The sequence below is a fragment of the Meles meles genome, chromosome 3, assembly GCF_922984935.1.
Source record: "Meles meles chromosome 3, mMelMel3.1 paternal haplotype, whole genome shotgun sequence".
NCBI lineage: Eukaryota > Metazoa > Chordata > Mammalia > Carnivora > Mustelidae > Meles > Meles meles.
Genome location: NC_060068.1, coordinates 125,774,842 through 125,787,500, shown reverse-complemented (window position 1 = coordinate 125,787,500; position 12,659 = coordinate 125,774,842). Strand labels below are relative to the sequence as shown.

At 45.9% G+C, this 12,659-nt stretch overlaps 1 protein-coding gene across 3 annotated transcripts in view; it reads left to right on the top strand.

Annotated features, from left to right (window-relative positions):
* The window catches only part of TENM2 (teneurin transmembrane protein 2), a 1,229,820-nt gene that overhangs the window by 1,053,943 nt on the left and 163,218 nt on the right, over window positions 1-12,659 (top strand). For all 3 annotated transcript variants that reach the window (XM_046000941.1, XM_046000940.1, XM_046000942.1), the window contains one exon: window positions 3,555-3,656. In XM_046000941.1, the coding sequence (XP_045856897.1) occupies window positions 3,555-3,656 (102 nt within the window). The remainder of the gene's footprint in view (window positions 1-3,554; window positions 3,657-12,659) is intronic.

Genomic DNA, 12,659 nt, shown 5'->3' with positions numbered 1-12,659 from the left:
CAGCATCCAAACTCTCCAGAGAATTGTGCTTAACCACTGGATTGCTCTGGATTCCCACCAAATAAATGCCTTTTCCCCTGCTCAACAAGTTTTCAGGGGGCCAGATTATCTAATAATGGCTCTGCCCTCCATCTCCTCTATCCACATAGACACAGACGTTGCAGTAGTGAGATGCCCTTCCCCCAGGCCATTACCCTCGTTCAGAGATGGGAATAGCAATTCTCCCCAGAGGCTTTCTCTCTGTCTGGACTGTAACTCAAAGAGAAAGTCAAAGGTAATCGGCCTAATAATTGGGCAGACATCTTGATAGAGCAATGATAGTAATTGGCCTGAAATGCAGGGAAAAGAACAGTGTTTTATTTGGTTCAGAGGTTCTCCCACACATATCTATTATCAGAACGTTCTCCATCAAGAGCAGCCAGGAGCGCCAAAAGCCCCTGTGATGTGAAACAGAAGGAAAAATGTTAGACGGGTGTCAACCAGCGATCACGCTAAATATACCTTTGACTCAGGGAAGTCTTTTGATGTGTTTTGGAGAGAAGCAGCCTGCTTTCAGAAATGAGTTTCATCTCAGGGGACAACAGAGTGGCATACTTGAAGCACGGTGCCGGTGTTGTGGAGGCCGCCCTCCGCCTGTGTAAAAACCCCATTTCCTGGGCTGCCTCTCAGCACCTGCCATTGTTTCCTCAAGAAAACCTAAACCAGGGTGACAGAAAGGAAAACTGATAATATGGCCACCGGAAGGGCGTGTCCCTTGCACAATTCAGCCAGACCATGGGATTGTTCTTTCTCTCAAAAACTGTAGAAATGCTGGGAGAATGCAATGAAAAATCGTCTTCATTATAGTTTTTGCTTATTTGGGATTCTCTACCCTATCTGCATACACACACACACACACACACACACACACACACACACGCACACTCTCTCTCTCTCTCTGACAGCTGTTTACCAAGGGCCCGCTGTGTGCCAAGCGTTGAGAATACCTCAGTGAATGAGTCAGATCAGGTCTCTTCCTCATGCAGCCTGATGGAGGAAGACAGACACATGAAAAGGCAACCATAAGAATTACAAGAGCATGGAGAAGGGGTACAAAACCCTGCCTGACTGAGGGAAGGTGGGGAAGGAAGGTGCCCAGAAGGTACATATTTCCTAAACTGACATCGAAGGATAAATACCTCAGCTAAAGGGCAAGAGAGGCCTTCCAGCCCCACAAAGAGCCCATGCAAAGAGCTCGGTCCCTCTCTGTGCGACTCCGGTGGGGAAAGAGCTCCCTCGGCCTCTGCTGCTTTGTCTCTGAAGATGTTAGGGTTGGGAACAGGGAGGTCTGAGCTCAGAGATGTCAGTTTCCACCAAACCATCCCCAGACCTAGATGCTGGTCTAGAGAGAAGCAATCTCTAATTCGCTGTAGGGGGGGACTTCTTAAAATGCAAGCTAGACAGTGCCGTTTCTATGTTTAAAACTATTTGTTTCCATTGGTCACAGAATCAATATATATATCAGCCTGTATTGTCTATGACAGTGAAAATTCTATGAGGCCAGAGAACTCGCCTATCTGCTTGTATTCACCAATGCCTGCTACAGTGCCTTGCAAATAATAGGTTTCTAGTTAATAAAGTGAGCCATACATCAGGAACTGTGACAGTTCTGAGAGCTCACCCTAATTTTAAGCTAATATGTCAGCCTGCCACAATTTCATAGATATTATCAGAAGACATGAGACTTCTGGGTCAAAGACAAGGGCCTTTATTACTCAGAGCAAGGCAATATCTAGATTCTGGTAAATGTGCCAGTCCCTCAAGCCCCAGTTCCTACAGGGCAACATCAACAGGGTCAGCTAGTACCGACACATGCAATGGATTGCAGTACAGAGGGGAAATCCTGAGTTTATTACACCTGAGCTTCTCAGAGGCGATGGTGAGCCTGCCTGTTCTTTGCACTAGAGTAAAATATTATCTTTATTACACTGGAGAGTAAGCAAACCTGTCCTTTGCTCTGGAGACAGACACCATATCTGTCCTCCAATGTGGTTCACTATGCAGACAACCTTGAAAAGACAGTCCAGAACTAAGGCAGTCAGTGTCTCAGCTCACAAGACATTGAGAAACATGAATGGGGAATTGGAGACATGAAGAATGGTCTCCTAAAACCATGAGAAATTGCTGATTTTTGGCCTGCCCAAGCAACTGTTTCATGATTCAACCTAAAGCTTCTTGAATGAATGAATGCTCAATGAATAGATGGAAATCAGTAGCCACTTGGATGTTTCTCAGCCCACCTGTAGAGCCAACCTCAAGGACTTTCAGCCTGAAGTGTTAATTGATAAACATTAAATAAATTGGCCTGCTAGAGTGTATGGTGTCCTGCCCGATTTTGAAGAAGCAGATACACTCACTGAGTTCTCAGAATACAAGAATCCAACTACTGCTTGGTTCTGGAAAAAGAGAGCCGAGAAAGGAAACACTGTAGAAAGAAAGCAATACATGCAAGGTTTGGTTTTTCAGCACAGAGTGGGAATAAATGGGAAATCCAGTTTAAGGGAAGGACCTTCGCCACTCTCAGGTTGCTCCATTAGAAGCCATCTGACTTGATAGTCTTTCAGCCAACATCACTGAGTCAATGACCCCAACACCCCAGGGCTGTGTAAAGGTCACACAGCCTGAGCAGAGTGGCTTGGATTCTTCTTTTCATCATCTTAGTAATTTGGAGCCTGAAATTCTGAATGTGTTTATTTTAATTTAAGGCAAAAAAATGAGAATAATAATTTTAAAAGAATATGCCTGTGTCTGTGTAGATCCAAATCAACATGAAAAAGGTCCCTAAATGATCCCTTTGAAGTGATGACTTAAGAGTACACAAAGAAAGGTAAATCATGAAATAAGATGGCTATGCAGGTTAGAACAAATGGAAACTGATTGATTTTCATGAAATATAAGATGTACAAAAGGTCAGCCCAAAAGGACTTTTGTACAGCCTAAAACCTACTACTTATGTACCCTAAATCATGCCTCCATTGGCCAGTCTTACACATTCGGATTTTTCTTTCCTGAAAGCAAGAATTTTTTCTACTCCACAAACCTGAGATCAGAAACATCCACTGTCATTTGGAGACTCATCCCCTGCACCTGAGGCTAAAGGCTCAGTATCACACGTGTCAGACCAAATCTCAGACTGAGAGTCCGATATTGGAGGAGCGTGGTGGGAAGGGGCCAGCACTCACGATGCTTTAAACTTGTCAACATTCAGACATGGGAAATTTCAGATTTTTAGACCCAAACAAGTTGTTTCTTTTGAAAGAGCAGAAGTTGCTTCAGTACTTATGCTGCATCTCTGCCCAGACGCTGGTCAAATAGAGAGTGGTGGTTACTTCCACGCATTCTCCAAGTTGTTCTGGTCCCCTTAACTTCCCATTCCCTTTGCTCCCTCACGTTCCTGCCAGTGGGTATTGGGGGTCTACTCCCACCGGTCTTCAGAAATGGTGGGCGGTTGATGATGACATTGTTTCATCCACAGGCAGAGGAAAAGGTAGTTGCTGAGTTTCTCTCTTTTTCAGATTCAGTGCAGGACTGTCCACGTAACTGCCACGGGAATGGCGAATGTGTGTCTGGGCTGTGTCACTGCTTCCCAGGATTTCTAGGAGCAGACTGTGCTAAAGGTACTTGCCACTATTTCCCTGCTACAGTTGGAAAACAATGCATAGGCTTCTCTGAGGGGGAGAGCGAGGGGGCACCAAAGAAGCCTCCCTGTGAGATTCTACTGGGACAGCTTGCAAGCTCGTGCATGCTAGAAGGCCCAACCCTTGAGCAATGAGCAGGCTTTAATATATGACAATTGGCCAATATACCTATAAGAGCAGGGAGGTTATCCTTGGCACCGAGGTGTGCTGAGAAGAAAGATTTGCTAAAAATGAGATGGTCGGATTCCTGTAAAAGCAAAAGTGAATTACCCGCACTCCTTTCTTATAATCATTAAATTCTATGTAATGGAAGATTAAGCATCTCAGGGTTAGTAAATTTCATTCATTCTGGCCAGCTACACTCTTACTCTAGGAAGTGCTATTTATCTTGAAGGAATCGGTTTTAAATTGTGTTATTAATTTATCTACACTCCTTTGCACAGAATTGCTGGGGCCCTGGGATTCTTGGGGGAAAGGTAATATAAGAGAAAATGACTCTTGCAAGAACAGGGACTTAGGGGCTGCATACCTAGCTTGCGGGAGACCTTGAGCATAACCTTCAAGGGGCTCTATTAGAGGCAAACGTAGTAGAGAGCAGAACTTAAAAGCTCCAGTGGAAACTAACTACACTGATTCCTCACCCACCAGTAGGTCATACCCCAGTCTGAGAAGCAGCGAGGGAGGGGTTCAGGGCCCTTGCTGAAGGGGCAAGCATTCCTGTGTTGAATCCCACCTCTGCCACTTGAGGGTCTGTGTGATCTGGAGCCAAGGATCTAACATGTCCGAGTCTCTATTTCCTCCTCCGGAAAAGTCGGGGGTTCTTTTACACATTCTTTGTGAGCATGGGATGAGGGAGAAACATCCAAAGCTCTTAGCAGAATATGTTGTGTTCCCTCAAAGGGTTCATATTTACCATCTTTATTTATGTATATCACATCATATTAATTTACGTATTTATATAATAGTTTTATGTGCTCACCTTTAAAAGACCATGCTGCCTTGATGCTCTGAGAGAGAGGCAGTTGTTAATAAAGCTACTCTGTAAATGCTGAACGGTGCCACTCCTCTTTCCCGTGTTCACCACAGTTGCTAGAGAAAACTGCATTTCACTTATTCTCAGTATTTCAAAGATGGGCAGTCCCCAGCTTTCTGAGTGCTGACTGGTGAGCGAATGGGACTTCCCTGGGCATGAAGTTCTGGATTTGCTTGCACGTGCATGAGACTAATTCCTAAATGATACCATGTACGGACATATCTTCTATCACAAAATAATGAAATGCTTTGGTAAACGCGTCAGGAAAAAGAGAAGCTAGAAGGAAAAGAGAGCTAGAAGCCACCAGACTGTCGCCTCTGCACACTCCAATGGCATGCGGACACCTCCCCAGGTAGACCGCGAAGCTGGAGCTCCTACCCTTGAGTGCTTTGCTCAGTCAGCTTCTGAGGCACCATGATGGGAGGGAAGGTGGCTGACACAGTACGTCACCGTGCTGAGGGCCCTTCCTGGAGAACGCTGCAAAGGAGGGAAAACCTCAGTATGGTTTGAATGGCCTTTCGTGCGTTATCTAATCTTCCTAGGAGCGAAGGCATTAATGAGAGGAAGGATGGAATGGTCCTTTCGCATGTGGCTGCAAATGGGCTGAACTCTCTGCTGCGTGGCCTGTGAGCTGTAAATGTGTATTAACACTGACACACATCAATGTATTATTAATCCTAAAAACCATGTGGGTTCTGACAGCCCATCCAGTTACTGGCCTTTCAGCCCTAAGTACCTCAGCCATTTAAGAACTCCTCGCTCTAAATCCATTTGCAGATGGGCGTCCATTCTGCATTATGGATCTGTAATGGCGTGTGCATTTAGCTGCTTAAAAGGACTCTCGGTGTGTGTTTTGCATTCACCACCTGTACTGTGGCTGGGTGCACACTCCGAGGGTGCATTAGCCGTGGTATATAATTGATCCTTGCGAAACAAATATTGAGCGGCTGTTAAGAGTAGTTACTCCTACAGACTCAGGAGCTGTTCCTGAAATCAGCCTTTGAACTTGTTGCATATTTTAATTTCTCTCTTCATGCCTGCAATGGACAGAATTGAAGTATTAAAGAATAAAATTGTTTTCTCCATGTCTCCCTCTTTATTTTTGGCAAAGTTGCCTTTAGAGTATCAGAAGTAAATTGCGTCTTTCCCCTAGCCGTATTTCTTCCTTAGTATTTTTGAAATGGACACAGTTTAAGCTCCTTCATTAACAACAATATTGGGAAATATTCCAAGCCTTTATTTCCTGTACTTTTTTCATGTGCCGCCTTTATGATTTTTGCCCAATTCATGAGCCACCTGTATTATTATGTACTTAACGTATTTCTTTAAGTCAACTCACTATGTTTACATAGATAAATTTCTTCTAAAAGGAACAATGTGAAAATCCCAAATCTAAAAAGAAAAAACTTATCAATTGCAATAAGCAGATGTTAGTGCCACCTTTGACCTGTCAAGAGAGGAAAATTTTCAGTCATGAGCATTCAAACCGAGTCAGCTTCTCACACATTTTTTCACATCAAGAATCCCAAAAGTGGACCTGAGCCCACATGCAACAGCCTGGCTTCTAGACAGATTCAAGCCTTGAGCACCTCATTTTCTAAATATCGGCTCCTCAGAGTAACAAAAATCACTAACTACCCCGTGTGATGAAGTGAGAAACCAGAAAAAATAGGCACACAGAGTTCACGGTACAAGCTTCAAGTGAGTAAATGTAATGATTAGCACCTGATTTACTCGTGAGGTAAGCCTCCACTTTAGATCGTTTTTAAATAACAACTAATAGTTATTTAATATTCAGCATCTACCAGACATTGCATGAAGTACTTAAAACATACCATCTTATCCTTTCTCATATCAATGATATGAAATAAATCCTATTTTAACTACCCCCATGTTATAAGGGTTTTTTTTTTAATATTGAAATCCTTTCAGACTTGCACATGGGTTGCAAAAATAGTACATACAGCTCCCGTACAGAAGTCACCTAATGTCAGCATTTAAATGATCATGCTTCAGTCACTGAAATGAGGAAATTAACACTAAAGCTGTTATTGACTAATTTACAGACTTTTTTTTTTCCTGAAGTTGCCTTTTTTTTTTTTTTGTCCTGGTCCAGATCTCACATTGTATTTAGTTGTCATGTCTCCTTTGTCCACTCCAGTCTGTGAAGGGTCCTCAGTCTTTTCCTTGTGTTTCATGACCTCGTTCATTTCGAAGAGTACTGGTCAGGTGTTTTTCAGTATGTCCCTCAATGTAGGTTGGTCTGATGTTTTCTTGAGATTAGGTGGAAGTTGCACATTTTTAGCAAGATGACGTGCCGTTGTCAGTGAGTCATATCAAAGACTCACTTCTGAATTTTAGAAAAAAAAAATTAGAATGTGGTTATGTGTGTGTGTGTGTGTGTGTGTGTGAGTGTGGGTGTGTACGTGTGCGTTCCCACCAGAGCTGTGAGGCTCCACCCCGCCGGTCCTGCACAGTTTGTCTGTGGCTGTGATAGGCTGCCACTCACCCACAGCTTCTGAGCCCAAGAAGCTCTGAAGTGTTAGCAGGAAGTAAGTGCAGCAGACAGAGTGAGGGGGTCATGCTGGCCAGTGCAGAGGAGAGACAGCTGGCCCTGAGTCTCCTGCCATGCAGAGTGGCACATGCCACTTCCCAGCTGTGGTCTGTGAACACTTCTCTTCTTTCTCGATAAAAGCCTTAGGAAGGCCCAAGTCCCAAGTCCTCCCTCAACACAAGCTGGTGTTCACCTTTGTTCCCTTCCTGACAGCGGTGCCCAGGATGCCTCCGGTCCCGCCAGTTTCCGCTACTGCAGGCAGCAGGCAGACTCAGACCCTCCCGCCAGGGGAGAAATTTGCCACATTAGCAGGTGAGATTCCCATCACATCCGAGCAACCGGGTCTGTGTCCAAGTGACAGAAATACGGATTTACTCCCTTGACCTCACAGGGCGCCTCCCATGCCCTCAGACGTGCCATGCAGACAGCAGCTCCTTGTCTTCTTATAAACCTGCCAGTCCGCATCAGGCATCTGAAGACAGCCTTGCAGAGAATGGAGGAATCAGTCAGCATGAATTTGCAGAGCATTCATTCCTCGGCCCCCACCGACCTGGGGTCCTCGGGGGCTCAGAAGTCAAAACGGAACTGACCCGCGCATCAAAAGAAGGTGTAAGGGTTCTAACACATTGTTCCAAGTCAGCTGAGGGGACAGAACTTACTCGTGCCTCCAACAGATGCTTATTATGGGCCTGCTCTGGGTCAGGGACTGCACTAAGTGCTGGAAATACAATGAGAAGCAAGCATGCCTGCCAGGACCCTGCCTTCTGAGAGCTTCTGGTCTGCTGCATGCACGTGATTTGCAAGTGGGAAGTGTACGTGTTAAGTCTTAAATGCTGTAATGCGGACTTTGAATGGTGTAGACGTTACTTTTTTTAAGATTTTGTTTATTTATTTGACAGTGGGGCAGAGAGGTAGAGTTAGAGGGAGAAGCAGACTCCCCGCTGAGCAGGGAGCCTGATGCGGGGCTCTATCCCAGGAACCTGGGATCATGACCTGAGCCGAAGGCAGACACTTAACTGACTGAGCCACCCCGGCATCCCAAACGACATAGGCATTATTAAGAAGATAAGTTTATGAAGAAATGAAGTATGAATCTATAAAAATAGCCAGTTAATATCAGGGAATGTGGAGAAAATTCTATGGATAAGGAGTTCAATAAACTTCTTTCAGTGTAAAATTTCATGAACTGTTCAGTGTTGTAAGCAATGTGTCCGGATTCAGAGCTCATGCGCAAATGGCATTTCTTTTCCAGTACTTTGTCCCATTCTCCATCAGGTGCCTCGCTCAGTCCAGCTGTAATTAAGCACATTATTCAAATTATTGTTTAGTCTCCAGTTTTTATTATTACTGTCCCCCTTGCCTGACTTTCTCATGGCTTGAGTGCTATTTGTTGGGGGCTGGATGCTTTTTAATTATGCTTCCTTTTTTCTTTTATTTGCTTTTATTTGGAGGTCTTTCATTAACTCAAGATGCTCCTTGGGTTGCTTGTAAAGCCATGTTGCATTTCAGAAAACATCTGAGGCTTCCAATTCTTCTATTTCGACGCTGGCTCCTCGGACAGCTTATTTGGTTCCGAGCTTGAGGCCCCAAACCTGAAGCAGAAACTTAAAACACCAGAGCCTTACTTGCTAGGTAATGTGTAATTAACAGGGATGAGAAGTGACAGTCACCACTGCTCAGCAGCTGTCAGGGGAGGCCCAGAAATGCCAGAGCCGCGGGAATGTTAAAGCCTTCTCTCTGGGGGTGGGTCTCAGCTCCTACCCAATTTCTGTGGGGGCTTGAGAAAAGAGAAAAGGGATCTTGCCATTTTTCTCCTGTTAACTGGCAAATGTCCCCACTACCCAGGCCCTCCTGGGCTTCCAGCCCTCGAGTCAAACTCCTCCTCATCTGTCACGGCTGACACTGAGTTCCGACTCTGCGCCAACTGCTGTTCTCAGCCACGACATAGCTCTCTCATTTAACCATCAATACCACTATTTTATGTACGGCTGCTATCCCCTTCTACAGATGAGGAAAATGAAGCTCAGAGAGGTTAGGTAACTTGCTAAAGATCGCTCAGTCAGCAAGGGGTATTGCTGGGATTCAAACCAGGCATTCTGGCTCAGGCTCTTCATACTAGACCATGAGATCAGCCTTAGGAGAGGTGCGGTGGAAGGAAGAGGGCCTTTCCAAGCAGTTTGTGTGGTGGTTGCACGCTAGGATTTGGATTTGAACCCAAGGAAACTCTATAGGAGAGGAAACTAGAGTGTACTGAGCAGGAAGGGGCTGAGCCGGCATTCAAAACAAAGTCCGTCTGACTTCCGAGCCTGCCTCTCTGTGCCACTCTCCTCCCCTCCCAGAGAGATTCGTCATCTCCCTCATTACATCATTGCCAAGTCCTGTCTCATCAACCTCCACCATGCTCTGCTCGGTTGCTCCTCTCTACCTTCACAGTCGCTATACTGTGCATGCGACCACCAGCCTCTCTCCGATGGCTTTCCCCCTATTCATGACCTCCAGCATTCTGCAGAGCTCCAGGTGCACATACAGTACTATCTCTGCAAACACCTTCAAGAGCCACAGAGGTTACCAGGCTGGTTTGCAGACGTTTAAGTTTATGTTTACATGGGGAAGTTGTTACAAATGCATATTCCCAAGCTTGTCCCCCCCTCCCCGCCCCCACCAGCCAATTCTAAATCCATAGGACTGGGCAAGGGCTCAGATATGTGCATTTTTAACAAGCCTCCCAGGGGGGGGCTCTGATGCAGGTTGTCGGGGACCATATTCTGAGAATAAAGAACGTTCTTAGAGTGACATTCAATATCTTTCATGATTTAAGCAGCTTTTGCACTATTATCTCCTACTAAAGCCGATACATCATAGTTTCTGGCTACTTGTCATCCATAAAGCATCATGGCCCTGCTTCTTCCCCTTTGCTCGTGCTGCTGCTTCAGCTGGAACGTTCTCATCAATCCCAACCTTTCCTATCAAACTGCTGCTCACAGGTAGATTCCCACCTCCCTGAAACACCCCTAGGCAGGACCCTGCAGTCACACAGGGCTTGGCAACATCTTGGCAGTGCCCCTTCCTTCATGCTGGGCCAGGTTCTAGCTGGGCGATTCCATCAGTTTCTCCTGCTGGATCACAAGTTTCCAGCCGTCCTCTTTAGGACACCTCCTCGCACCCAGTTTGGTACCCAGGAAGCGGTGTGTGGTCTCTAAATGTGCGGAGATTTGCAGTTAGGGGATAACACTTGTAAAGAGGAAAACATTGCCAGAAGATGTGCAAGAATCAAATGAGTGCTGGGGAACTGGGTTCTAATTTATCAGGTTAATCATGCGGTGATGAATCAGCCAACTTTGAGGCACAAATTTAAACGAAGGGAAGGAGGGAAGGAGGGAAGGAAAAGAGGGGGAACGAAAAAAGAAAGAAAAAAAAAGTTGACATCAGTCCCGCATTTTATGTGCATTATCTCAGAAGAGCGCAGCGATTAAGAACAAAAGCGAGAATCTGAATTTACTAGAATTGAAGCCATGCTCCTCTGGTTAGCTGGACCCATTTTTTAAAAATTACTTAACCTCCAGGGGCCTTGGTTTTCTTACAGTAATACTACCTGTGAGTACTAAAGAGTACATTAGTGTACTGTACTAATGTGTGTGGAAGTGTGTGGAACCGTGCTTGGCATGGACCGAATGCTCCATAGACATTAGGTAGTATCTGTCTTCATGAGTCTTCATGAAGTCACAGTTATTATCCTTATTTTACAGGGGAAACAGAAACTTAAGGAGAGTAAGCTACTTGCCCATGGTCACATAGGAGGGCCCGATTTTGAGGCTGTGTCTGGCTGACTCTGAGGCTTCTAGGCTTAACGTCCACACAGGAGAGAAGCTTGGCAGGAAGATCCCCCGAATCGAGGGTGGCTACAATTCCCAAAGCCCACATGGGTAGCTCAGGCTGACTGTCCTAGCTAGGCACGGCTTCGTAACCTGCTTTCCCCCTTAGTCTCTTCCCTTAGTGGACTTCCGCACTCAGGAAAGGAATGGCAAGCCCCTTAGCCCCTCCCTGCTGGTGGAGGGGGTCCTTCCCACCGCCCCAGAAACACCTCTTGCAGAACTTTCTTAGCACAGAAGTCACCTCCCGCTTTTTCAGCCAGAGTCAGCTTTCAGTGAAAGACACTCGGGCCACACTGGTCCTCTCCCGGAACAAACACGGATGCTCCCCGTGCATGGTTCCTTCAGACCCTCTGTCCTGCACACCTGTCTCCCTCTGCTCCCCCAGCCCCCTTGACAATCCACAATAATGCAGAAGGACCAGGGGTCATGGTGGCTGCCACAGCACATTGCGGTTTGATGGCTGAATCCCACCTCTCCTTCCACCCACACCTGACCTGAGAAAATGGGCAGGAATTCCTTGGCAGCAATGGCCCAGGACTAAGGGGCTTAAAGCAGATGCACTTGGAAAACACTTTGCAGAAGAGACTGAGGCACCATGCCAATGGTTCTGTATGATTATCTCATTTCATCTCCACAACGCACATCGTTATTGTCCCCATTTCACAGCTTAGGAAACTGAGGCTCAGAGAAGGTAAGGCACTTGCCCAGGTACGGCATTAGAACCATACTCATCAGATTCACCTGTTAGTACACAGCTTGCTGGGCTCCCTCCAGAGTTTCTGAGTCAGTCAGTAGGTCTGGGATCCTAGCCTCAGCCTGGGGAGCTTGCTAAATACCCAAGTCCTCAGGCCCGATGAGTCAGAATCATCTTCTGATTCCAGCCCTTCTGAATCAGAATCTGCATTCTTAGAGGATACCCAGAAGACTCTTGGGCCATTCAGGTCTAAGTCTAGATAACGCTGCCCTTGAACTCTGCTGCGACTCCCCAAAGAGAGTTGTGACCAGAAGCAGCAACATCACCTTGACCCCCGACCCAGCTCCCCGGCTCGCAAAGAACCACACCTCCAGCACATGAAAGTCACAGTGTCCGTTATTTAGTGGCCTCCTGTGAGCCCATGCCTGCTGCCGCAGAAACTGGCTGTTGGCGTTTCCCATGCTTGCTGTGTTACCAAAGAAATCGCTTCTCAGGGCTTAAATCAGTCAGCCCTCCCCCAGTTAAATTGCTTTGGAGACTAGAAAGGTTTTTTTGTGGTCTTTTCCCCTGTTTTAAGCCACTAGGTAAGTTGCAAAGCAGTCTTAGGAAGCAGAATGCCTAACCTAGGGGGAACTTGCTGTTGATGTGACGCACAGAGTATAAGTCGTTGGATTTTTAGGAAAAACTTCTGTATTAGTAAATCAACCAGTGTTGAGAGAAGAAATTGACTGGGATGGGTGATGTGCAAGAGGGTGCTTTACTTTTACAATGGGATGCGTCAGAATAATTTTCTCCTAATAAAAAAATGATAGTAAAATCCATCTATAGA